Source organism: Ascaphus truei, chromosome 2, assembly GCF_040206685.1.
Source record: "Ascaphus truei isolate aAscTru1 chromosome 2, aAscTru1.hap1, whole genome shotgun sequence".
NCBI classification, from domain to species: domain Eukaryota; kingdom Metazoa; phylum Chordata; class Amphibia; order Anura; family Ascaphidae; genus Ascaphus; species Ascaphus truei.
This window is the reverse complement of record NC_134484.1, coordinates 416,802,557-416,827,986: the sequence shown is the minus strand read 5'-3', so window position 1 is coordinate 416,827,986 and position 25,430 is coordinate 416,802,557. Positions and strand designations below refer to the sequence as shown.

The following is a 25,430-nucleotide window of genomic DNA, read 5'->3' as shown; positions in this document are numbered from 1 at the left end:
TTCATCGTCGTTATCCGTAAGCCAGGGGTCAAGAGCCAGAGAGAATCCAAATGCAAAGCCAGGTCGGTACATGAGAGGTTAACTGCAGAGAACAAGACAAGAGTGGGCTGGACAAGACAGGCACACGCAAAGGCTACACAAGGTTATGTTCAGCAAGGTATGACAGGAAGAGGAAGTTTCTTATAGGAGACAGGAACCAGTAGGAGAGGGGGCGGAGTGGAGGCGGAGCCTCTGCAGATGCAAAGGATAGGCTGCAGGAGACAAGGGCTCACAGCAATCTTGACTCGCAGCTGGGGCTCGTTGCGCGACGTCACGCATGCACGTCGCGCGCAGCGGGGGTGCGGTGTGACTGAGGGGGCGGAGCTAAGGTCTGTGACCTGGTAGAAGAGGAGCGGGTGCGCACGCACTCTGTAAACAGAGCGGGGGTGCGCGCACCAGCGGGGGCAGATCGGAGGCAGCAGCCGCTGCAGTACTTTTATGTAAAGAGGAGGAACCGCGCCGCAAGGGACGCAATCCCCGAATCCTCACAGAAACACTGTCATAATTGAGAACAGAGGTGGGAAGAGCCTGGAGTGTTCTGCGTCACTCCCTCTCCCACTACTCACTGCAACCCCCTCTCTGCTAGACTCCTCCTCCCGCCCAAATACCATCCTAAGTGGTGCAGCGCAGCCGTGGCAGAACATAGTGCGCCCCATCCTGCTTTTTGGTTGCACTCGTAAAGCATGACGGGGAGCGCGGTTCCCATTTGCGGCAGTGGCAGACATGTTAATCAGCGCTGTGCTGCATCAAAGGAGCCAGAGGCTAAATTTAAAGCATCGGGGCAACCAGACACCAGGCATTTTTCCATGACCCGGTTGCAAGCCTCACTTCTCCATGTTGCTCCAACAACTTTTCTGATTTCATCCTCCCATCTTACTTTTGACATCTTCTTTGTCTTTTCATATCTCTTGGAATCCAGTTGAGTACCATCTTTGTCCCAAGACGGTAATTTTTTTCTTGCAATATGTCTGGCCCGCTGCTATTCTACTTTCTACACCCATGGGATGATATCACAGACTTTTGTTTGCTTCCAAACCCATTCATTCTTTTTCGGGTCTCTTCGGGTAATACCCAGCATACTGTACATCTCTCCATACTTCTTTGAGTTGTCTTCGCATTTAGGGTCCAACGTTCACATCCATACGTGAGCACAGGCAGAATACCCTAGTCAAACACTTTCCTTTTGAGGCACAGTAAAAGGTTCCCTTTGAAAGGTTTCCTTGTTTCTTCAAAATGTGCTCCATCCCATCTTCCTTATTGATTTCATTTGAAAGGTTCCCATCCATTGGTACTTGCTGGCTAAGGTAAACATAGTCTTCAACTTCTTCTGGTTCTATTCCATCTATTTCAATCTTTGAAGAGTTGAGTTGATACATTTGTTGAACATCACTTTGGTCTTGCTGTGATTCAGATGTAGGCCCACATTCTTATTTGCTTTGGCGAGTTCTCTGATTTGTTGTTGGAGGTCTTCTAGACTTGTGGCAAAAATAACAATGTCATTAATTTGAACATGCATTATTTTTAAAATACCTATAGGTTTCAGATTGAGGTTAAAAAAAACTTGCCCAAATTAAACTATTTATAGATGTCACTGTCATTAGTGCATTTTGGTATTAGGAGGGATTGTAATACCTTCAAAATAGAGTAAATAATTCCACAGCTGGAGTAGTTGAAGGCATATGAAGCATAGTTACCATTAATAATCTTGCAATGCACTGTTGTAATTACCATTACAGGCTAATTTTATTTTAATTAGACTTATTTTAGTCTTTTAGGTGTTACTGATTTAAAGCACTGGACATTTCAAGACCATTAATGCCCATAAATGAATGTAGACCAATGAAGCGCACAGTCCCTGATATTACTCGACCTCGCATGACAGTGAACACACGTCTTTGCAATAGTCTTGGGCGGGAACTTTGGCAACTGCTTTATCAGGCCAGTCACTATCCTCATGAGTCTTATATCCCTGCCCTGGATATGTAAAGATGATACTGGGCCTCCAGTGAAGCCTATGGGAACCTGTCCACAACGTTACATTCCAATCAAAACTGACATCTGAACCATCTCAAAGAATTGCTCCTTCACTCCCCATCTAACGCCCCCACTCTCCTCTTCCTACAGTTCTTCCTATACTGCTGACCTCCAGTCCCTTCTTGTGTCAGGCAGATGTTTTTGTTCCTTATTAAAGGGGCAGTTCTACTTAGCGGGTCAAAATATCAATGTAATTAGCTTCCTTTGAAAGATTCAATCACTCCTAAAATAATTGTCTTTACTTATTTTTATCTTGTGAAAATGAAAATAAATTGGTCCTTGTTATGAACGCTGGAACCATGCGTACCAGCAGCCTGACCCAGAACACAAGGGACGTATGGACAATGGCAAGTTAAATAGGTTTTTAATTAATCTAGGAAAAAAGAATTGTAACCGGCGCTCCTAATTGGAGTGGGTATATTTGTAAATGCAAACCAATTTTATCAACACAAGGATAATACGCCTAAGGCATCCAAGAAGATACTTTACAAATACCTTCCAAGGCTGTTTAGAGGACTTCTAAAACCTGAGACCCTCCACAGGACACAGGTGCTGTTAAAATGACCTGTAATATGACCACAGTTAGTAATCGATATTTATATGATAGTTTATATCTTTGTAATACTTTTCTGTAGCTTGTAAAATAGTCTATATGAGCTCTCCTACTAAACTGGATAGCATAGTGGCAAAAGAATTGAAACAAATGAGTCCTTAATTAACTACAATGTCAATTGATAATTAGAAAGAGTACAAGTATGCCCCCCATCCTTCATGCTGTATACAATAAAGGAAAGGAGTAGGACAACTAATGCATTTGTCTTTGGGCAGAAGGCCAAAGCTGGAACTGGTATAATGCAGAACGAAGGCACAATCACTGTGGTAGTGTGGAAGACAGCTGAAGCACTTACTTTGTCAGATGTGTCTCTTCAACCCCCCAAAATTATGACATGACATTCTTAAAGGGAGAAGTGTGCAAAATATTCAAAATACATGTAAATTCATATAAATACCATGCCCATCTGATTGTTAATATGTGACTTGTTTCATCTTCAGCATCTAGTCACTGGGAAATACATAAATCATCTCACTGTTGGCACTAGTATGGCTAATTAATGATTTCCCTTTGAGTAGCAGCATTTGTTTAATTAGCACTTTTACTACAAGTGGCAGTAATGTCCCCATTAAGCTTGTTTATAGGTTAATTCATTGTTTCATCTTGGAAGTGGCATAATGAAGTTATTTTATTGGTAATGGTCATAGAAAAATTATTAATTGTAGTCCTATCATTTACCTTGGCATGGTTAGCAACAATATTAAGAAATGTTACAATTTTAATAATATATATTAAAAAAAAAAAAACTAATAGCAATACATCTTTACCATCCATATTGTTTTCAGTGTTATTTATTTAGAATGTGCCAACATGGTCTCCAGAGAAGCACAATGGGGGTGAAAAACAATCGAAAGCAGAACAAACAGAATAACATAAATTAACACATGATTACACAATGGGTCAGGCAGTCCCATGGAGCTTACCATCTAAAAGATGGAAAATGGAAGCAGCACAAAAGAGGGCTGAAGGAGGGGCTCAGTGACCAAAGGCACTGGCTCTGAAAACAATGACATGGACTTTGAAGCTAGTGAGCCTAGTTCAAATCCTGGTGTCAGCTCCTGGTGACCTGGGGCAAGTTGCTTTATCTCCTTGTGCCTCAGGCACTACAATTAGATTGTAAGCGCTATGGGGGGCAGGGACTTATTGTATTCTATTGCACTGTAGTCTGTGTACACTGTGAGTGCTATAGAAGAATATATATTATTAAACATGTGGGCTGAAGAGGATGTGAGCTCTATATAGAACGACCACGTAACAGCTGAAACTGGCTGCACTTGTTGTACTTTACATTCTTACTGTGAAAACTTACTGGGCAGTGCAAATAAGAAATGCACAGACATACAGATTAATTTCTTCCTGCTAAACATCTATGGAGGTAATATATGAATGCAATAGTAAAAGAAAGCACACATTTCCAAGTCAATCCTTTTTTGACAATGGTTGATTTACTGTGCTCATGTAAATGGAACCACCAGCATTCCCGGGGCCCAGGACAAAATTCTACACCAGGGCCCGAGGTTGTTAAGTGGGGGAGGGGGACTGCTGGAAATTGGGGCACAGGATGGAGTGCGAGAGAAGGGACTATACAGATGTTAAAGAGACAATCCAAGCGGCACATTAAAAAATCATGTAGTTTTATTATATGCAGCCTTTGGTCACCTTTATTGAAAACTAATCACCTAAGGTGTCAATCGATTTGTTCTCCCGTGATCGATCAGCAAAGATCCTGCTTCCCAGGGTTCACTAAATGGCTGCTTTCAGTTTCAAATAAATCCTTTGGTCAGTGTAACACAGCAGCTACAATGTATTCTTATATTACAAAGGTAACATTATCTATTGTTACAGTTTGCAGCTCAAACTTCCGGGAACATTGGCAACAAATTATCACAAGCAGGAAAATGTTGCAAAGATCTTGCAGTGCTGGGAAAGTTGGCTTAAACCTGCTATAGAAATAAAGAGATGCTCAGTATATTAAATCTTATAAAAAAAATGGCACTGAGTTGAATTAAACATTTTTTTACCAAGTATTATCTAATACTATAGAACTGATATATTTTTATTTATTTTTTAAAACACACATGTGCATGATACCCTAGTATCATGGAGCCCCGAGAGCCCCGAGAGCGCTCCCCACAGCTCTCACCACCCATAGGCCACTCCCTCACCCGGCGCTCTCCCTCACCCCCCACCCGCTCACCCCCCCGTCCCCCCGCTCTCCCCCCCCGCCCGCTCACCCCCCTCTACCCCCCACTCTCCCCCCCGCTCACCCCCCTCTCCCCCCCTCTCTCCCCCTCCCCTCCACTCTCCCCCCCGCTCACCCCCCCCCCCGCTTATCCCCCCCCACACACACACAGAGCACGCTCTCTGCGGCTCTCCCCTCACACAGGCCGCTCCCCGTCCCAGAGGCCGCTCCTCCGGCTGTCTCCACCTCTCTCCGCGAGAGGCACAGCACCTCCTCACCGAAGCGTCTCAGCCTCTCCGCTGAGGAGCCCGAGGTGGAGGAGGAGGGTGGCCGGTACCCCGGAGGAAGAGGAGGAGCGCGGCCGTGTGCAAGATTTCCGGGATCGAGTGTAGCATGCGGCGATCCTCTCCTCGGCGGCATTAGGAGCTGTGCAGGTTGCGGACGGCATTGTGAGCTGTATTTGATACCCTGTTTTTATGTAAGTGTGATTTTAATGTTTTACTTGTGTCATTAAATCCTGTACGTTATCACACTAGTATTGTTTCATATTCCACACCCTTCCCCCCCCCCCCCCCACACCTACACCTGTGGGAGCGTTGGAGTGAATTATCTCTATCGACATCACTGCTGAGTGAGGGAGACTCCTGCAGACCAGACCACGTGGGATCCATGAGACGATCTGAGGAGAAGGGACTTGTGGCACAGATTCTCTCCACTGTACTTTGCGAGCCCTTATCCTGTAAGTAGGATTTCAGGGTTTTAGATAGGGGACAATTGATGAAACATACTACGCTATTGGCGTGCCCTGCTGTTTTTTCTGTAATTTCAGAGGCAACAGAACATCATTAAAAGACAACACCCCTGTCTGACAAACCACTATCAAGACCATCAATCTGGCTAAGGAAGCCTGTACTAGAGACTGCCTTGTTGGTTCACGGTATTTTGGTATTTTGGACTTTTTTCACAGCGCCAGGAACGATTAATTTGTATGTTTATTTGTATTTACAGATTTGGAATAGTCTGTTGTTTTTTTGTTCCATTAGGCTGCTTTATTTATTTATATATCAATTTATTGTTAATCACATATTTTGTTATCACTTTTTCACAATTGTTTGTGTGTAGGTCAGCGCTTTTAAGAGGGCTTATAATTGTTTGTTTACACATGTGCATGAACTGCTCTTATAATGGTCTGACTCTTACTAGTGTTAACACATATAGAGGTGGCTGGTCCTGCTAGCTCTCTACCTACCCTGTCGTGTAAGTTCTAGTAAGACACAGACAGTGACAGGCTGTCCTATGGGGTTTTCCCCCTCCTCCTGCTGACTTCCTGAGTGACATGAGTGGTGGTGCATGTGCTGGGCCCTCCCTCTTTGATCTACAAGAAGGAAGTCCTAAATTATAGTATGAAGTTCACCCCCTTAGGGGTGAGCCTTTCAGTTCTAGCCTACCCCTGCTTGGGGTAGGAGCAGTTAGTGATTTGGGGTTCCAAACTATCCCTTCTTGGGGTAGGAGCTCTTCCTCTCCTCCCGGCCGGGAGTGAGACATGTTCTCAGTCCCTCATGGGCTGAGGCACTAATCTACCTCAGAGGCCTCACCTGCAGGCCAGGACCATCGAGAAGCCAGGGATCTACTTTACCAACTAAAGCATTCGCTGTAACAACATCGCAGTGGCTGCTATAATAAAGATCATCCTCATTTATATGTCTGGTTCCGATGCAGTATGTGTGGAGGGAGTATTACAGTAAGGACTTTCACAGCGGGGACCCCCTTCAGCCTTGCTGAAGCCCCCTATGTCTGGTGGCGCCAAGAAGAGAACTGGAGGAATCCCTAAAAGTCTGCCTGTCTTCCCCCACTACATCGCGGGTACCTCCGCTCTCCTGTGCCAGACAGGTAACCAGCACTACACCTAGCAATAGCCATGACTAAATCTCCCAGAGGGGGGTGGGGACATAGGCTACATACAGAATTAAGTTGCCATGTATCAACCCAAAAATGTAATGAACACCGAGTGGATGTTTGATTATATAGGTTAACAAAATGTACTATTTTCCCAGCATGTCTACTACAAATATTACATGAATCGTTTATATTTACTAACACCAGTTAAAATGAAAAAAAATAAAAATAAATAAACTTTATTCTGTTTTATTTTAAATGGTATCAAACAGGTATTCAACACAAGGGACGCGCCCAAAATAATAGGCCTTCATACATCGGCGCACATGGAGGCTTGTATTATTTTTGTAACACTAAAATGTTGACACATAAAATAATTAAAATACAATCTTAGTACATCGGCCCCAACATCTCTTGAGCCAATGAATTACACCAAAGGTGGCCAACTCCAGTCGTCAAGGGCCACCAACAGGTCAGGTTTTCAGGATATTCCTGCTTCAGTACAGGAGACTCAATCAATTGAGTTGCCTGTGCTGAAGCAGGGATATCCCTAATACCTAGCCTGTTGATAGCCCTTGAGGGCTGGAGGTGCCCCCCTGATTTACATAACACAACAAATGAAAACAAAACTGGATTAACAATTTGCCTGTATGTACAGCACTTTAAAAACTAAACACAAACGACATTTTGGGCGGCAATTTACTGCATTCCCCTGGCTGCAAAACGGGTGTAATAATGCAGCACTAGATGGATCAAGAAACAAAAAAAAATTCCTTTGAAATAAATGGGGGGGGGGGGGAGGGAGACAGGGGAAGGTTATTTATAACAATCTCCCTCCTGCAAAACTGGGACAAGAAACAGTACCAGATTTCTACGCAAACAGTCTCACCATTGAAACCAGTGGGGTTTTCTTAATTGATAAATCTGGTGCAGTGTTTTTTTTTTTGTTCCGCAAGATTTGCCGACTGATAAAAAATAAATACCACTTTTATATCATAAAACATGTATCATTGCCTCCCCGCTGAAACATGGGGGTGCAATATTATACGCCAGATTTGAAGAAAAACATTTCCATTCAAACCGATGGAGTTTCCTGGTTTGATAAAGACAGTGCAGTATTGTGTCAATGTTGCCCTGTTTTTGCAGCCTGTAACTGCTACATGTACGCTCTGGAAGGGATTTGTCAGTCTCCCATAAGCACATCTGGGGTTACAAGAGGTGCAAAAATAGCACCACATTTATGGAACAATTACATTTCATTATTATTGTTGTTTATTTGTAACACGCCGACATATTCTGCAGTGCGGTACAGAGAGACGTAAATTACATAAGCAAAGTTACATACAAATAAGCGGTATTGCCGACTTGTGGCAGAGCGAACTCCCTAACTCTTGTCTTACATGTCAATTGTTAGTCCAAATAAAAAAAGGTATCACCTAATTCTGAAGTACTCATATAAGTAAGGACAAACAAACAGATACAGAAGGCAATGAGGGCCCTGCTTGTGACAGCTTACGCTCTAGAGCAGGGGAGCGCAAACTGGGGGTCGTGAAATGGTCTGGGGGGGCGCAGAGCTTACAGAGGCCTCGCGCTCTTCTCTAAAGCATTTAAATTAAAGGCCGGGGTTGCACGTGAGGCCTCTGTATGCCTCATTTCCCTTGTTCCAGGCGGCTTCTAGAGACGCGTCGCAATGGCAATGTGGTGTCAAATAACGCCATGGGGGTCACATGATGCCACGTTGACGTCACATGATGTCGTGACGTCAGATGAAGCCGGACAAAAGGTAAGAGAGGAGCAGGCAGAGGGGGAGAGCAGGTGGGGAGGGGGGGGGGGGCAGACTAAAATTTGCGCAGTCCTGCTCTAGAGCAGGGGTGAGCAACTCCAGTCCTCATGGGACACCAACAGGTCAGGATTTCAGGAAATCCCTGCTTCAGCAAAGGTGGCTCAATAGCTGTCTCAGTCTTTGACTGAAGCAGGGATATCCTGAAAACCTGACTTGTTGATGGCCTTGAGGACTGGAGTTGCTCACCCCTGTTCTAGAGGAACATTTAAAAACACACACAATGGGGACTTTTTCCTTTAGTGAATGTGGTGGGGTTTTCCTTGCACTAGTTTTGCAGTCTGAAGATTAGAAGGAAGCGCCCCTTGATCTGTTACTAAGGGTAGCAGGATAATGAGTTAGTTCCTTAGTTAGTTAATTTAAAGGTGACTTTATGGCTACGTGAAGGAGTAGTAGTAGAAAACTGATTAACCCATTTTATGGGTTGTGATTACTATTTTATTGTTATTAGGAGTAGTGTGCTAACGCTAATAAACTCTCGCGCTGTCATAGGTTATTACTAGGCCAGCTGCTGGGCTAATTAACCCTAGCATTGATATGTGCAGCAATAATCTCATTAAATCTTCCAGCAATTTCTGAGTATTGGGCCAATTAACCTTTTGTCTGCTGCTTCTACTAATAGGCTGATTTAGCAATTCTGTGAAAGCGGCTTCATGCATTTCTGCCCATAGTGATCACTGATCAAGCCCATACTTAGATATTGACGTGTGCAGGGACATTATGGGGGTCATACGCAAACACTGGAAACTGATGCCCTTGCTGAATTTTCTCGAAATGTTGCAGCTGTTTTCAGAACGCAATTTACTAAAAGTTTTCTCATACAATATTAGAGCAAGCATTTGTGTCTGCCTCTCTCTCTCTCTCTCTGACAGAAATATCTCAGCGGCACGAGCAGCAAAAGGCGGTGGGGTCATATAGAAAGGTCTGGGGGGTGAGGGGGCGTCACATGTATTACTGCTGTGAAGCGCTATGTACATTAATTGCGCTATATAAATAAAGACATACATACATGAAGGAGAACCATTCCTATTAAAAAAAAAAAATGTAATCGATGGGGGCTATTTAAGAAAGTGAAAATCGGGCAAAACTATTGAAACCCCAAGCAAAATCCTAAAGGACCTGGTGTGAAAGGCAATCAGCATTTCCCAAGCTTATTCTAATGTGTGTGTGTGTGCGGTGCGTCATGTAACGCTTCTACAAAGCTAACTTTGTACTGCTCTGTGGGGATATCTAGGACTTTTTGTCCGTGTGTCTGACATAACGCTTCTAGCAACATCGAGCTGTTCAGTAAATGAAAAAGGGTTGTCTACAGTCTTGCCGTGCCCTAGCACTAGAAAACACAAATAATAAATCGTTATATACTTTATTAGTGTTCACACCTATTATTCGCCCGTTCTTTTGTCCTCCACCTCTGAGATGGCAGTAGTATATATATATATATATATATATATATATATATATAGAATAACTAAGTGCGCAATTAAAACACTATAATCAGACAATGTACCATTAAATGCTGCCAATAAGTTAATACTATACACATTAGTAATGGAAATATAGAAAGGGGAGAAAAAACACAGGAGCAAATAGTGATAAGTGAAAACTGTTGCAAAGTATCAGGGAAGAATTAATAGCATATGGACGAAACCAATGGAGATGAATCTGAAATAATAAAAAAGAAGCAAAATATGGTGAAGTATGCTTGTATTCTTCAGAATGCGCAAAAGACAAAAGGCTACTTACAAAGTAGCAGATAAAACAGGCATGTAGGATATCAAGATCCTCTCCTCACTGCTGATCTGTATGGCGGCTAGTTGGTTCTGGCTCCACGGGGAACGCCGATACTCCGCACAGGCTCAGATGTGTCTGCAGCTGCCTCCAGTGTTGTCCTAGCTATCCCTCCAGTCTCGCAGGATTGCGAGTATAACGTCAGCACGTTGTTGTATCCGTTGATGGGAGGAATCGGCATACACTGTCCAGCTAATACTAAACCAATATTGCCAGATAGAGCTAAGAACTCAGAGTCAGGGAGACCTTAAGGAAATGCTATTCCAGCCTCCACCCTACGCGTATCGTCTTGAAAAAGACTTCATCAGGGGAAAGCTAACTTTGTCCTGCTCTGTGGGGATATCTAGGACTTTTTGTCCGTGTGTCTGACATAACGCTTCTAGCAACATCGAGCTGTTCAGTAAATGAAAAAGGGTTGTCTACAGTCTTGCCGTGCCCTAGCACAAGAAAACACGAATAATAGATCGTTACATACTTTATTAGTGTTCACACCTATTATTTGCCCGTTCTTTTGTCCTCCACCTCTGAGATGGCAGTAGTGCCTCACTATTTATTTTATATATATATATACATACACACATATACACACTGTATTTATATATACTGCAGGCATTCTTGTCAAACTATGGCTATACATTATATATAAAAAAATATATATATTTATTTATTTTGTATTTTTTGTATGCAAATTCAATTCCTGATATTATTCACACACACACACACACACACACACACACACACACACACACACACACACACACACACACACACACACACACACACACACACACACACACACACACACACACACACACACACACACACATATATATGGTAATAAGTAAGAAGAAAAAGCAGCACTCCAAATTCAGCAGTTAGCGTTATATTTTTTTATATAAACATATACTGGCGCTTACAGGTCTTATGCAAGAAAAGGTCAATATATTTTATTTATATTACCTGTGCTAGTGTTATGTACTGAGCGCTGTGCCAGGATGGTCACAGAACCATACCATTACTGTCGTTATATACATGAAAAAAAGAAATGCATGAACCTGTCACAATGTATTATGTACGGGGATGTATATCCTGCTATGTTGAAGGGTATCCCTGATCTGGTTATAGGATGTTGGGGACATCTATTTTAATCATGGGAAAGTGTAACCTCCCTTTGGGATTATTAGGGCCTTTAGAAGTAAACTGTGTTGGATCACATGATGCTGACGTGGCTCAGCAGAAGGTAAGCCACGCCCATTTGTGCCTGGATACAGTGACATCATTCTAGGCTACAAATTTAGGGGGTTGGGGGTGTGGAAGCTTCTGGAAGAGCAGATCCCTGGAGGAGCAGAAGAAGTGGGATCTCATTGTGAATAGTTATGTAAGCCCCTATTTTTAGGATAGGTTCCCCATCCTCTATTATTTTCAGTTAGGGAAAGTACCCCGTGTAGTTAGAGTCCCACCAAGATGGCCTGGCATTACTCCCAAGAAATCATGAGAGACCGGCTATGACAACAGGGAGCTTCACAAGCCATAGTCCCAAGGTATAGTGGGACACCCCACATGTCCCTTACTGGCTCTCTCTAGTAGGTCACACAGTGGCACGTCGCCCTGATGAGAGGGGGCCGATCCCAGAGGGAGTAGTACTAGGCCTGCCAGGGGCTCCATGGATATGGAGCAGTGCTAGGGCTATAGAGCAGAGGGATTCCACAAGCAGACCCCGCTATACAAAGCCTCAGTACCTTCCAAGTGGGCCGAGATGGGGGCCAGCTAGGGAAGCCATGTAAACAGCATAAGCCAAAGACATATTTCTGGAAATACAAGAGGATATATACAGAGGTATATTACATGTGAGACTGTGTATGGCACATAATATACTGCCGTTTTGAATTAATAAAGTTCCTGGCATCCATCATTGTATACCAACGTCCAGCCAGCACCCAGACCAAGGTATTGCATCCCGAGCAGCACTAACACTGACATCGATGTAAACTCCCAAAGAGCCGGCATGGAGGGTTACACATATAAATCCTAGACACCTGAAATAACACATATAGTCGCATGCAATTTTCTTTTTACATATGTAACCCTCCTTGCCCGGCTACAAATGTGGTCACAACAGTTTTACTATATGCTCAGTCTCATGCCTGTTCAGGGTGCTGGGTATGTGCACTCTGGGCGGGAATAAGCAGTGTGGCAGAGTAACTGACTCAGTAGGCTGGATTGGAGGATATGTGTACCTTCCAGCACTCAACCAGTTAACCTAATTATGGAGAACTGCATGCACCTGCAGCCTAATTAAGCAGGATTCCTGAGAGACTGCAGGTTTAAAAAAGCAGGAAGTGGCTTACACAAGGTGTGTTAGTTTCCCCCTCCCCAAGGAGATAGGGAGACTTCTGCCAATTAGAAAGAACCCTAGCTGTTGCTCTGGTACCCCAGCCCTGCGAGGAGCTCTGCTGCTGGGGCCCCAATCCCAGGATAAAGACTGCTATGAGGCGGACACAACCTGCTCCCCGGAACCAGCGTTCCTGTTTGCTGTTGGAGCTACAATACAGATAAGACTTTATTTTTGTACTGAAATATTGAATGTAGTTTTTGTTTTGGGGTGGATAACCAGAGTAGCTGGCTGCCCGGGAGATAGGGCTGAAGCAGTTGAGTTAGTTTCCCTAATGGGAATAGGAATTTATTTCACGTTTTATTTTGCCTTAAAGGGGCAGTACCCTGATGGTTATTTTGTTGGTGGATAAATAAACCACTATATTTAAAGTTTCATACTGTGTCTAGCGTCTTCCTGACCATTCTGCTAGGCCGTCCTGTCACAGCAGATAGAAAAAGGTGCTTTATTTGACATGCATCTATAGAGCTACACAGGTATTGACATACATTACACTTGACACGTGGGTACTATATGAATATGGGCTGTCAACAACTCTGTGAGGACAGTGGAGGTCAGGCTGCAGTAGGGACAACCAGGGCCGCAACAGGAAGGGGGGGGGGACATCCGGGGCATGATGGGCCTCTATGACATCAGTGCACCGGAAGTAAACGCGCATCAGCGTTGGAAGAATGTGGGACAGAGAAGCCTGCAGCTGAGGGAGAGCAGAGGCCTGGCCACAAGAGGACCAGAAGCCGGGCCTCGCCAGAGGTCGTGCCCAACTTGCAGCACCGGCCGGGCTCCCTGCAGGCACCGGGCACAGCCTGACCATCCACAAGGTAAGTCTGTGTTGTGTTTTTTTTTTCATTGGGGGTGGAGGCTTTTGGTATATATTATTGGGGGGGAATTGTGTGAGGGGGAGGGAATGAGTGTGAGAGGAGTGAGGGAATAAGAGTGGGACGCAGGGGAGAGAAATGCATGTGAGGTGGGGGGTGGCAGGGATTGAGTGGGAGTGGTTTCATTGATGGAGGGGGAGAGTGAGAGGTGAGACTGAGGGGAGGGAAATAGAGGGGGCTCGCAATTTGTGAAATGGGGCTTGCAACACTGCCGCCAATGGGTGGGGGGGGCACCGGATCATAGCTGTAGTCCTGGGTCCCTGAGATCTGTCTGCAGCCCTGAGGACAACCTGTTGAGACCAGGACAAGTGGCATTACTCTTCCACAACCTAAGGTCCCAGATCTGATTTTTACAGGTGCTATATTAAGGGTCACGTAACTAACTGAAAACAACAAACGGTGACAGGGCACATCTTAATACACATGACTATACATACAAACCTATTTACAGGACTCACAGTAAGGATCCCAGTCAGAACTCTGACTAATCTGCTTCTAGAACACAAGGGAGGGCTATATATACACCCTTGCATCCCTTACATCATACGTCACATGGTGGGGAGTAACCTGAGTGAGCCCACACAGTTAACCGACTTTAGACAAAACACCTTGCAGAACCCATAGTCTCCAAAGAGGGGATAATCCGCATACATCACCAGGGGCAGTCACGTTACCGGCACAAAATAAAGTATATAGTGAAAAAAATATATTTATTGCTCCATTGGGCACTTGCTTAGCTGCTGGCATTAGGGCAAGGTGGCCATCTTGGGCCCCACGCCTTCGGGGACTCCGCGCTCCCTCTCCCTCCTCCTGTCGGCGTCGGGATCCAACTTCCATCCGACTGGAGAAGAGAGCGTGGGGCCTCCGGACCGACAGGACTGCTTCTCACCGACAGAAGTAGGTGTGTCTCTGTGTGTGTGTGTATGTGTTGTTGTTGTGTGTGTGTTTTTTTTTTTTGCCATGGCAAAGTGACATCACATGTCGCTGTGATGTCATGAAGCAGCAAAGCTGCCGGAGGAGGCTCCGCTCCGCTCGTCAAGGTAAGTCCCCTTAACATTTTTTTTGAAGGGGTGGCCCCGCTGCACACGTGCCGCCTTGGGCCCCTGCAAAGCCTGAGGCCGGCTCTTTTACACACAGGAAAATCTTTTAAAAAACAATTACACATGTTTGCATTTTTTAAATGGAATTAATATACATATCTTGTGATCAATATCTTTTGTAACCTGATTTCAAGTGACATTACATTTTTGGACGTGTGATATTTGTGCCCATTGTAGAACAATCAGAAAGCCTGTGATTAATATAAATAATCGGCAAACATCTTGTTTAAATAAAAATAAATTCTCTAAGTTCTTTGTGTATTTATTCTCCATAGTGATTACAATTCTTGGCAAAAAAAAAGTATGATATATTGAAGATGTTATTACAGACACTATAGCTAAGGTTATGAAACGGCAAAACACTGTTACAGCCTAAATAAATCACAGACAAATGACGTGCCTTTCAAGGTCTAGTGTTTGTCTGAATGCACAACATACTGCTAAGCAGTCAAGGCAAAATTCTGGCAAAGTCTACAAAGTGAGTCAGAAAGATTTGGTGCATTGAAAGGCAAAAAAATGGAGCACAGCGCTTTGTAATTGAGAATGAATAGGGAGTTATTAGATATACAGGGGGCAAAGGCTATCAACCTGAAAATGAGAGACCTTTCTGTCATATAAAACCAAATGATATGTTACAGTAGAAATCCAAGCCATTTTTTATTTTCTTATTTTTTAACATGTATCCCCACCCTTTGTGAGATATGTGTCTACGGTGTACGTGTGGTGCGATACCTGTGGCTCACAGGAGGTCTGAGCCTCTGCTGCTGGGAGCCTGTGGTGTATTCTGGAACCATCTTCGACAGCGCCTCCATCGGTAACGGATCCTACTATATGGATTTGCCCATTACAGGACCCATATACATATATAGGCATATACGATCACACAGTAACCACACTTGGCATAACATAAAAGAACAGTTGACTAGATATAGGAATTTGCTACTGGTTACAGCTACCCGCCAGCCGGACATGGCCGTAACCACCCACCAAGGTCCCACACTCTTGTCCACAGTGCCCACCGTACCTTAGAAGCCCCTGGACACTCAACCACCTTAGTGTCCCCAAGGATAAAGCCCCCCACCCTTTGTGTGGTCAGCGCTGCCACTGTTCTGTATATGTTGGTGCACTTTGATGAATGTACCTGCCAAGTACTCCAGTACTTGGTGCGGCCGATTTAACAACTAGGATACGTCTGATCCAGCGACGTGGGCTAACAGCAATGAGTCCACCTCCACGTGCGGTGGTATCCCGTTGGAGTGTCCCACTTCTATCTACCTCACTATCTTGAGAGGTGGTCTGGTCCCAGGCCACAATTATCAGGGCAGCAAAGCTAATGGGGCGGGGTCCCTACCTAAGGGCCTGTCCCTATAGCAATCACAATCTGAACAGGTGAGTCGGGGCCTAGGGGGAATCTGGCCTAGTGCAGAGGGTCACGAACCCCTGCACCTAACTCCTATCCTGACCTTGTCCCAGTACCGACTGAAGCGCGCAAAATGTATCTATTCCCTGCTGCAGGGAATACTGGTGCCCTATTGGCTGTGAGGCGTCACATGCTCCCGCCCCCTAAGGCTCATGGGACTTGTAGTCCCTGCACGGAGCCCTCCATGTAATGGCCGCCGCAGTTACTGTCCACTGCGCATGGGCAATAGAAACAAGATGGCGGCACCCTAGCGTTCGGGCCGCCGCTGAGCCTCCGGAGCAACGGAGTGCTCCCTGCACACTGCCCCCACCTTCCTGTCTAACCACGGGGCCGCCGCGGACTCCGGTGGTACCCGCACACCCCGCAGTCCCTCCGACCGCAGCGGAGGTAAGGGAGAAGCGAAGGTGAGCCCAGAGGGGGACGTGGGCTACAATAGGATTAAAGCAGGGGGTCTCCGGAGCTGAACCCCATTCATTTCACCTCCGGCAACCGCCTGATTCCTGAGATAGACCTCCAAAGGGGGTGCCTCTTCAAAGTTTAAAGCTCCCACATCACGCGGGCCAATAGGAAGCCGCACCAGATGACGTCAAGGCTTTCTATTGGCCCGCGGGGCGCACCATTGCATGAACAGTGGTAGCCGCGCAGAGTGGCTACTGGCACCCCATATGGAGGTAAGTATCTCCGGAATCAGGGGGTCTCCGGAGCTGAAATTAACAGGGTTCAGCTCCGGAAACCCCTGCTTCAATCCTATGTTGAAAATTAAAAACAATTGCATGCTTGGATTGCTGCCAATCATGAACTGTGTGCTGTTCTGCTTTAAACAGTGGTCAATGACAGCACCAGTTAAGCATAAGACATCTAAAACATATAATTTAGATGCAAATAGGCAGGATGCGGATGCTAGTGAGGTCCTTAGGAACATTTTTTTATGGTAATGCTCGTTATTATTCCTTGATTCAATGCAAAGTGGGAATTTTGTCACAACTTTGTAGGTTTATCAATCTGTTATTTATGTGGAAATAAAAGATCTAATTTTTTTCTGATACTGAACTATTATGTATGATGTGCCAGGGAAATGATGTCAAAGTATTAGTGGGTCATATAAATAAATAATTTACCATCAAAGCTTTAACTCAGTGCTAGAGACACTATTTCATGCTTTATGTTAAGATTGAGACTTTATTACAGGCATTTGTGTTCTAGCTCAGCCAGACTTTTCATGGGCCATAACAAATCCAACATGTGTAATTCATTCATTTCTAGCAATCTACATATAAAAGTGTGTACGAATGGCAGCTTCCCGGTGGTGTAAGAACATAGCGATTAGGAATAGAGGGGAGAGCAGGAGGTGGAACAAGGATGAAAGAGGTGATGATCAGAGAGAGGGCAGGGGTAGCCAACTCCAGTCGTCTAAAGCTACCAACAGTTCAGGTTTTCAGGATATCCCTGCTTCAGCACAGGCGGCTCAGTCATCGACTGAAGCTGGGATATCCTGAAAACCAGATCCGGTTGGTGGCCCTAAGGGACTGGAGTAGGCCACCCCTGGGTCAGAGCATGTTGGGCTACGGCCCCAGTGCCTGCGCTGCACGCGCGCCTGCGATGTTGGCGGCATGTGCAGGGGGAAAGATGGGGGTGCGTGACGGGGCGTGGCCGTGACGTCACCCGGCAGGTTTGCCCTCATTGGCTGAGCCGCTGTGGGGTGTGGCCTAGCGCTCCGTCGCGAATCCTGCTCTCAATTTTCTTGAGAGCAGGTGTTTCTCTCGGCGCAGCGCGGCGAACCCCCTAATACTGGCAACCGTTTGTCTGAATGTGCCGAGATGGAAGAGATTGCAACAACAGACAGAAGGAAAGAGGGCCCATAGCCCAAGACGAGGGAGAGCGGGCCCATGGCCTGCATATATTAATCAGTCACACGTTGCTAGGATTAAAACATTGGTGCCCCTTAAAGTTGCGCGATGTGTAGCACACTGCATTTTGGGACTCCATTTTCTTAATCCAAGTGGTGATTGACAGCTATTTTCCAAACAGGTGCTTGCTCTCAACCAATCAGGATGCATTCCATGCCCATTTTTGTATCACCAGGAAGGTAGTGCAGACTTGGTCTCAGTGCCCAGTGGGTCTGGCCGAATCACGAAACAAACAGTCTGAGTTTCACAAATCCGGACTGACGCTTCCACATGACTGAAAAATGGGCACATGGGTAACTGAACATCTGGGAGCTGTACACCATGGACAAAAAGAAACTACTGTAATGTATTTATTTATAAAATATTTTAAAAGGAAGAAATACATAGATAGTTACCACTCGTTTTCAAGTATATCCTGACTAATGGTCCTGGCATATTTAATGGGCTCAATATAAAGACTTGGTACTACTCTAAAAGAAAAATCTGACAAGTGTAAGCATTTTTGTTTTAAAACATTAATGTCTCCATATGAACCATGTGCTTTGAAGTAATTTTAGAATGTTTACATAATATCTTATTTATTATTTATTTATTCATAAAATATTTTACCAGGAAGTAATACATTGAGAGTTACCTCTCGTTTTCAAGTATTCGTTTTCAAGTATGTCCTGGGCATAGGAGTTAAAATGACAAATAATACATGGTTACATAAGTGAATAGGGTATACATTATATACAAGACATTGCATGCATACTTAAAGATAATATATATTATGGGCGTATGTAACAGTTACAGACCGGATTAAAATGTGAGACAGCTTTGGTTTTGAAAGAACTTAAACTGGTGGTGGATGTGAGTCTCCGGTAGGTTGTTACAGTTTTGGGGTGCACGGTAAGAGAAGGAGGAGCGGCCGGATACTTTGTTTAGCCTTGGGACCATGAACAGTCTTTTAGAGTCAGATCTCAGTTGATAAGTGCTGCATGTGGTAGGGGTGAGGAGCTTGTTCAGATAGATGGGTAGCTTGCCCAGAAAGTATTTGAAGGCAAGACAGGAAAAATGAACTTTGCGCCTAGACTCAAGTGATGACCAGTCTAGTTCTTTGAGCATTTCGCAGTGATGGGTTTGTAGTTTCATTGGAGAACAAAACTGCGTATTGAATTGTAGAGGGTATCAAGTTTGCTAAGGTGGGTTTGGGGTGCTGAGCCATATACTATATCTCCATAGTCGATAATTGGCATTAGCATCTGCTGTGCGATACGCTTTCTGACCAGCAGACTTAGGGAGGATTTGTTCCTGTAAAGTACACCTAGCTTGGCATAGGTTTTGGATGTCAGGGTATCAATGTGCTTCCCGAATGTTAAGTGGGAGTCAAACCATATGCCCAGGTAAATAAAACAAGTAACAGGAGTTAGGGTGGTGTTACCGTTGGTTCTGATCTGGAGCTCCGTCACTGTAAGTTTTAAAAATGTTGTCTTGGTCCCGAATACCATTGTTACAGTCTTGTCAGTGTTTAAAAACAGTTTGTTTTATGTCTTATGTGGTGAGACTATTTGTAAACTGTTGTATAAATAGGTAAATTGTTGATCTAGAATTTCTTCCCTTATGCTTTTTTGTTTCAACTAACAGGATTAAACGGACTGGCAAAAAAAATAGCAATTTATGCATTTTTTACACAGGAAGCAAAGGAGTGCAAATGTTACTTTTAGGATGATTGAGTTTCCTAAGAAAGCCAATTACATTGATACATTGCTTATCAGCTCCTGTGGACTAGTGATGTGCGAATGTCTTTAAATATGCTTCCCGAAATTATTTCGACACGTTTTGAAACTTGTGTTTTTTAAATAATAGTTTAGCATTTTATCTACATTTTCGCAAACTGTCAAATCTCTCAATGTTACAGAATTTTGTGAAAATGGCAATATATAAAAAGGACATGTAATCTGAATTTGAGATTTACAAATTGACTTCTGATGTGCAAAAAAATAATAATATTTGGGTGAATGGTTCAAATTTTTGCAAACATTTTCAGTAGAAAAAAAAAAAATATATATATTGTAAGTTTTGATTTACTTCAGCAGCCGCAGAAACTACTCTCTGACCCCACGAGATCCAGTAATACTGTCTGATTTACGGTCCTATGTGTGATGGCATAGAAGATGTGTGAAAATACACTGACCAACTCCCCCTATTGATGAGAAACTCCCCGATTTCATTCTGAAATGACAATTTTTCTGCTCCCTTCATAACAAATTATTCCCACATCCAAATCAACTGTTTTTTTGTTTTTTTTTAATCCCAAATCTCCTTGAAAGAGACCTCCAGGGTTGCCAGGGTACGGTATGGGGACAACAGAAATGATAACTTGCCATCTCTCTCTCTCTCTCTTTCCGACCTTTTATATACAGTAACAAACCCAACATTCTTAACATTCAGCTGCACCATACTGGTGGTGCAATCCCCACATGGTCCTGTAGGGGCGCACTGTGAGCGACAGAAAACACAGGCAGAGCAGAGTGCGCGCGCGCTCTTTCCTCCCACAACTCGCGCTCGCTCCTTCTTCGCACACGTGGCCGCGGTTTCCGGAAGTGTCTGTCCTTGTCTGCTGGCAGCCGGAGACTCTCCGCCGTTGCCTAGGAGACGTGACGTCTCCGCTCCCGCCTCTCTCCCACGCTGGGCTCCGGCAGCCAAAGTTGTAAGCAGCTGCAGCAGCAGAGTCCAGGGCCTGGCGGCCACGTCTGCCGAGAGTCGGAGGGGAGATCAGCGCGGCTCCCTGCGAGGCCTCCCCTCCCCAGGATGTGGGTGCCCGGCGGCTGTGCGTGGCTCCTCTGGCCCCTGTTACTACTGAGCTGCTGGCAGATCCCCTGCAGGGCCTGGGACAACGGGGACCTGGAGCTCTTCGACCTGGTGGAGGAGATCCAGCAAAACTTCTACCAGTTCCTTGGGGTGGAGCAGGTAAAGGAGCCGCGGGGAAGCGCGCAGGGCCTGGTGGTCACCTCATGTGGGACATGCATGGGGTGGGGGTGCCATCAACCAAAAGATACACCTGGTACCGTGTCACATGCTAGGGATGGATCCTGCTACGGGGAGGGGGGGGGGGACTATTTGTAAGCTAAGAATTTCTCTCCTGTCACCCCCAAAGTCTCTCCCAAAGTGTGAGAGACGGGGGCACCTTCCCAGGGAAGGGGAGATCAGGGAGGTAGCGATGTGGGAGCAATGTCACTGGAGATGAAATAGACACAGTTGTTCTTGCCTCTTGAGTAATCGTCCTTCCAGATATTTGCTTTCAGATGTGACTCCTGACAGCCTCACATGAGCAGAACTGGCTTGAGCAAATATGAGTCCCTGTGCAATGGGGAGGGTAGAGAGAATGAGTGGCGCAGATGAATGATGATTTTGGATATTAATTATTCACCCTTTGGACTAAATGCTGCCACCCACAATAGTTAAGCAAAAATCCACCAAGCACACCCATTGCTTTACCATTTGCTGTCTTTACCATCTTCACTGCAGTCTCAGAGGGACTCCTGTGATGCACCTCTGTCTTCACTACCGTTTTCCATTTTCTTAGCAGGAGAAAGGTCACAAAATCCGTGCACACCTCAAAATAGTATATACAATGACAATTCACGAAACAATTTCAAAGTCCAAGCTCGAAAAATGGTTGTTGGGTGGTCGTCCATCAGCAGAATGTTTCAGGTCAGACGTGTGACCCTTCATCACCGGAGGCAATGGGACTCAGACTTTTGGCATTTCTGTTTGCTATGTTTGAGCTACAAACGTAGAAAGTTACGATATTTAAAGTAGTTTAAATGCTATTTTGAGGTGTGCATGATCTGTGTGATTACTCCTGGTGCAGATTGGACAGACATGCTTTTTCATAGCACCATGCCATTGTACACTTTTTTCTGTCAATTTTTTGTTGTTGACAAGTTTTGTCATTTTTGGTGTGCTACACTGTCTTGTTTTTTTCCTTGGCAGTGGTAAACGGACCACGCAGGCATTAACAGAACCACAGTAGCTGTTTGACATACTCGGCAAGCTCATTCACTACCACAGACCTAAAATAGCTAGAACTACCGCTGCTTTGTGCATGAGATCTCACTCCTATAAATGTTATGACGTGCATCACGCACGCGCGCACACACACTTACTTTCACAGACAGTACATGTTGTGACTCATTCTTTCACACATTTACATTTGCTATCGTTACAATAACCGCACCAATTCTAGTTCTATAAACTTTATATATAGATCTAGAATTGGATGGAAACATGACTGGCAAATTAAGGTGGGAAATTCATAGGTGCAGAATAGCATCTTCAAACACTTTGAAGCAGTAAGGGAGCAAATGAGCTAGCACACCCTCTGCTGAAGTATCAGTATATTATACATCGCTACAGAGTATACCCACATCAATGTATTTCTATTCTAGGACCTAAAAAGCTCAGTAACTAATGCCAATAAAACTTGCACCTAATGCTTTCTTAGGTCCTTCATATTTGTTCATTAATACACATTGGTGCATACATTCATTTGCACTTACCCGTTGCTAACGAGGTATAGAGACATCTTGGTTGTATTGTATGTCTTTATTTATATAGCGCCATTAATGTACATAGCGCTTATTTAGTAGGATCAGCTAAAGGAAATTTTATGAAAATAATTTTACGCATTAGACCCCAGTTAAGTTTGTTGCCATTAATTCTAGGCGAAAGTGAAACCTTCTGCAAATGTGATATGCACTCGCACATAATAAAACATAAATACATCCACTAATACATCCACTAAAACCATTGGTGTCCCACTGAAGGCCATTCAAGGTTTTTGCCTTGTTATTGCAGGGCTTGTGAAGTGTAAGGGACTGTGCTCGGGGCACTTGTATCAGCCAACGTGTATAACTCCAACACTGCACCTGAGCATGGCTTGTTTAGGAACAAGTTCACTAGATGCTCATTTCACATACCTGTGCCATTTCCTACCATGTACCTTTTTGGTTTCTCTGGACTGTTGCAGTAGTTGATTTCCCTTGTAGAACAGTCATTGCCTTCATCCTGAATCGTTTTGTGTGGTCTCACATCGGTTCCCCTTAGTCACTGCTTTCTTAATCACAGAAGATGCTGGGTTATGTGTTCCCCTCTGATTTTCCACAAACTGTTGCCAACTAAAACAGTGAGTTTGGCAGCATCATGCCTGCCAGTGTCCAAAGCTGGGGCACACAGGAGAGCACAGGGGGTCTGCACTGGAGCTATCTGTACAGGGAAGATGACAATAACGTTTGCTGAGGATTGCTGCTTCAGACGGGGAAATGTGTGCGGTATTATTTAACCCGTGATATATTGGTAATTCTGCAGCTATAAGCAAAGTGTTGCATATGGTTGTTTAAGTGCTCTTATTGATTTAGCAATATCTTTATACTTTCATTGGCTATCGCTTTTTGCTACCTTTTAATGCAGTAACTGAAATTTCGGACTGCTTTATGTACATTATTTTGTTCTTATTACACTCCTTAGTTTGTTGGTGATGTATTTTGGGGGGAAAGGGGGCGGGGAGGAGTTTCCCATGCTTAAGGAAATATGCAGAATCAGGGCTATTCTTAACCTGACCTGTTGGTGGCTCTTGAGGACTGGAGTTGCACACCCCTGTGCTAAATGCTCATGCTAGGCTGCAGTGTGTAGAGCTTAAAAAAACACACAGGTTTCTGCTACATTTGAAATGACACGTTGCTCTCCTGGAAAACAAGGTTTGTTTCATTCCAGGAAAAAAAGTGCAGCCTGGGCTGGAGTGTTGGCAATAAACTACAACTTCCTTAATGCAATCAAAGTTTCACAACTGGGAGGTTTCCTATTTAACAGGGAGGTTCCTGGGTGCAGGACTTCACTATGATGCAATTCCTTTATATGAAGAGGAGCCTTGTCATTATCAAACATGGATTCCAGACAATGTCCTTACTCATGGACAGACAGTCTTTAATGACATTACCTAATGGTTAAATAGGAGGCAGCTGCCCAGTGACCAATATTGCCCACTCCCATGATCCTCCTGAGTTGACCGTATTCAAGGACGCAATCTCTCCAGAGCTTGTTTGTATCCTGGCATAAGATGGAGATCTTGCAAAAGATGGCTCTTCAAAAGTCCAATAAAATAAGTAAGAGAAGATTGCAGCTTTACATTTAGTTTAAAGCAGCAAAACTACTTCTCTCCCCCCCCCCCTCTTTGTATACATAAAGCATGTGACAATGTATAGTTCTACATTCTTGCCTAAACTGGCAATTGGGGCTCCTGTTATTAAATCTGTAAAAATCCTGATTGTGTGCCTAACAAAATGGCCAGCTTCTAACTTTGTGTGCAGTCTGTGACATGCTGCAGCTGATATGTAACATTTATATTACTAAGTGTAACACATAATTACAGCTTTCAGAGTAATACAGGGGTATGCAAACTGGGGGGCGTGAGATTCTCTGCAGGGTTTACTGACGCCTGCGCGCTTCCCAAATGCATTTAAATTAAATGCCGGTGAAGCGGCGAAGGCCTCTGTAACTTCTCCTTACCTTGGTTCAGACGGCTTCTGGTGACGCGTCCCCATGGCAACGTGACATCACGACGCCAGAGCCAAGGTGAGGAGAGGGGGACAGCCGGCAGGGGAAAAAGATTGCGCTCCCCTGGAGTAATAGTCTGCTGTTTGGAACACCGCAACATATCTGTTTGTAATACTGTGTTGCTAAAGTGGAGAGCTCAAAAGGTGTCAGCCGGTTTGAAAAGGAAGCAGATACGACTTTCTAAATAGTTGCATTAGCAGCCAAAGAAGGATCAGTACATTAAAAAACAAAATAATGCTTAATCATTAAAAATTGCATTAGGCCGCGTCCATGTTTAGTGCTTGCAGCGCGCTTCCGCTCCGCACCGAGCTCCTACAGCCGCAATGAGAGCGGCTTTAGTAGGGGCTCACCTACGCTTCCGCGCGCTTGCGGAAGCGTAGGTCTTAGGAAAATGTAAAATTTTCCCGCTTGCCGGAGCGCAGGGCCGGTCACGTGAGCGGTTCGCCCAATGAGGGCGGACCAGCTCCGTGACGTCACTGGCCCGCCGACACGCCCCCGACACGCCCACGGACGGCGCGCTGTCTAAGGCCAGGGAAAGCACCCGCTTTCCTTCAGCCTCAGCGCGCCTCCGCACGCCAGCAAGAACCATGGACGAAGCCTCAGAAGTTAAATAAAAGTTCAGTACAGGCATACCCCGCTTTAAGTACACTCACTTTAAGTACACTCGCGAGTAAGTACATATCGCCCATAGGCAAACTCCCTACCTGTACCGAAGCTGTGCGCAAGCGGGGAGACTATAGAGCCTGT

At 44.7% G+C, this 25,430-nt stretch overlaps 1 protein-coding gene and 1 long non-coding RNA gene across 5 annotated transcripts in view; one reads left to right on the top strand and one right to left on the bottom strand.

Annotated features, from left to right (window-relative positions):
* LOC142488767 (uncharacterized) overlaps positions 1-25,430 on the bottom strand; it is a 433,714-nt gene that overhangs the window by 81,965 nt on the left and 326,319 nt on the right. The window lies entirely within an intron of this gene.
* The window catches only part of DNAJC1 (DnaJ heat shock protein family (Hsp40) member C1), a 118,382-nt gene continuing 113,623 nt past the window's right edge, over positions 20,672-25,430 (top strand). For 2 of the 4 annotated variants that reach the window (XM_075587550.1, XM_075587549.1), the window contains exon 1: positions 20,672-21,038. In XM_075587550.1, the coding sequence (XP_075443665.1) occupies positions 20,880-21,038 (159 nt within the window). In that variant the 5' untranslated portion in view covers positions 20,672-20,879. The remainder of the gene's footprint in view (positions 21,039-25,430) is intronic. The other 2 variants (XM_075587548.1, XM_075587547.1) reach the window with 2 other exon arrangements.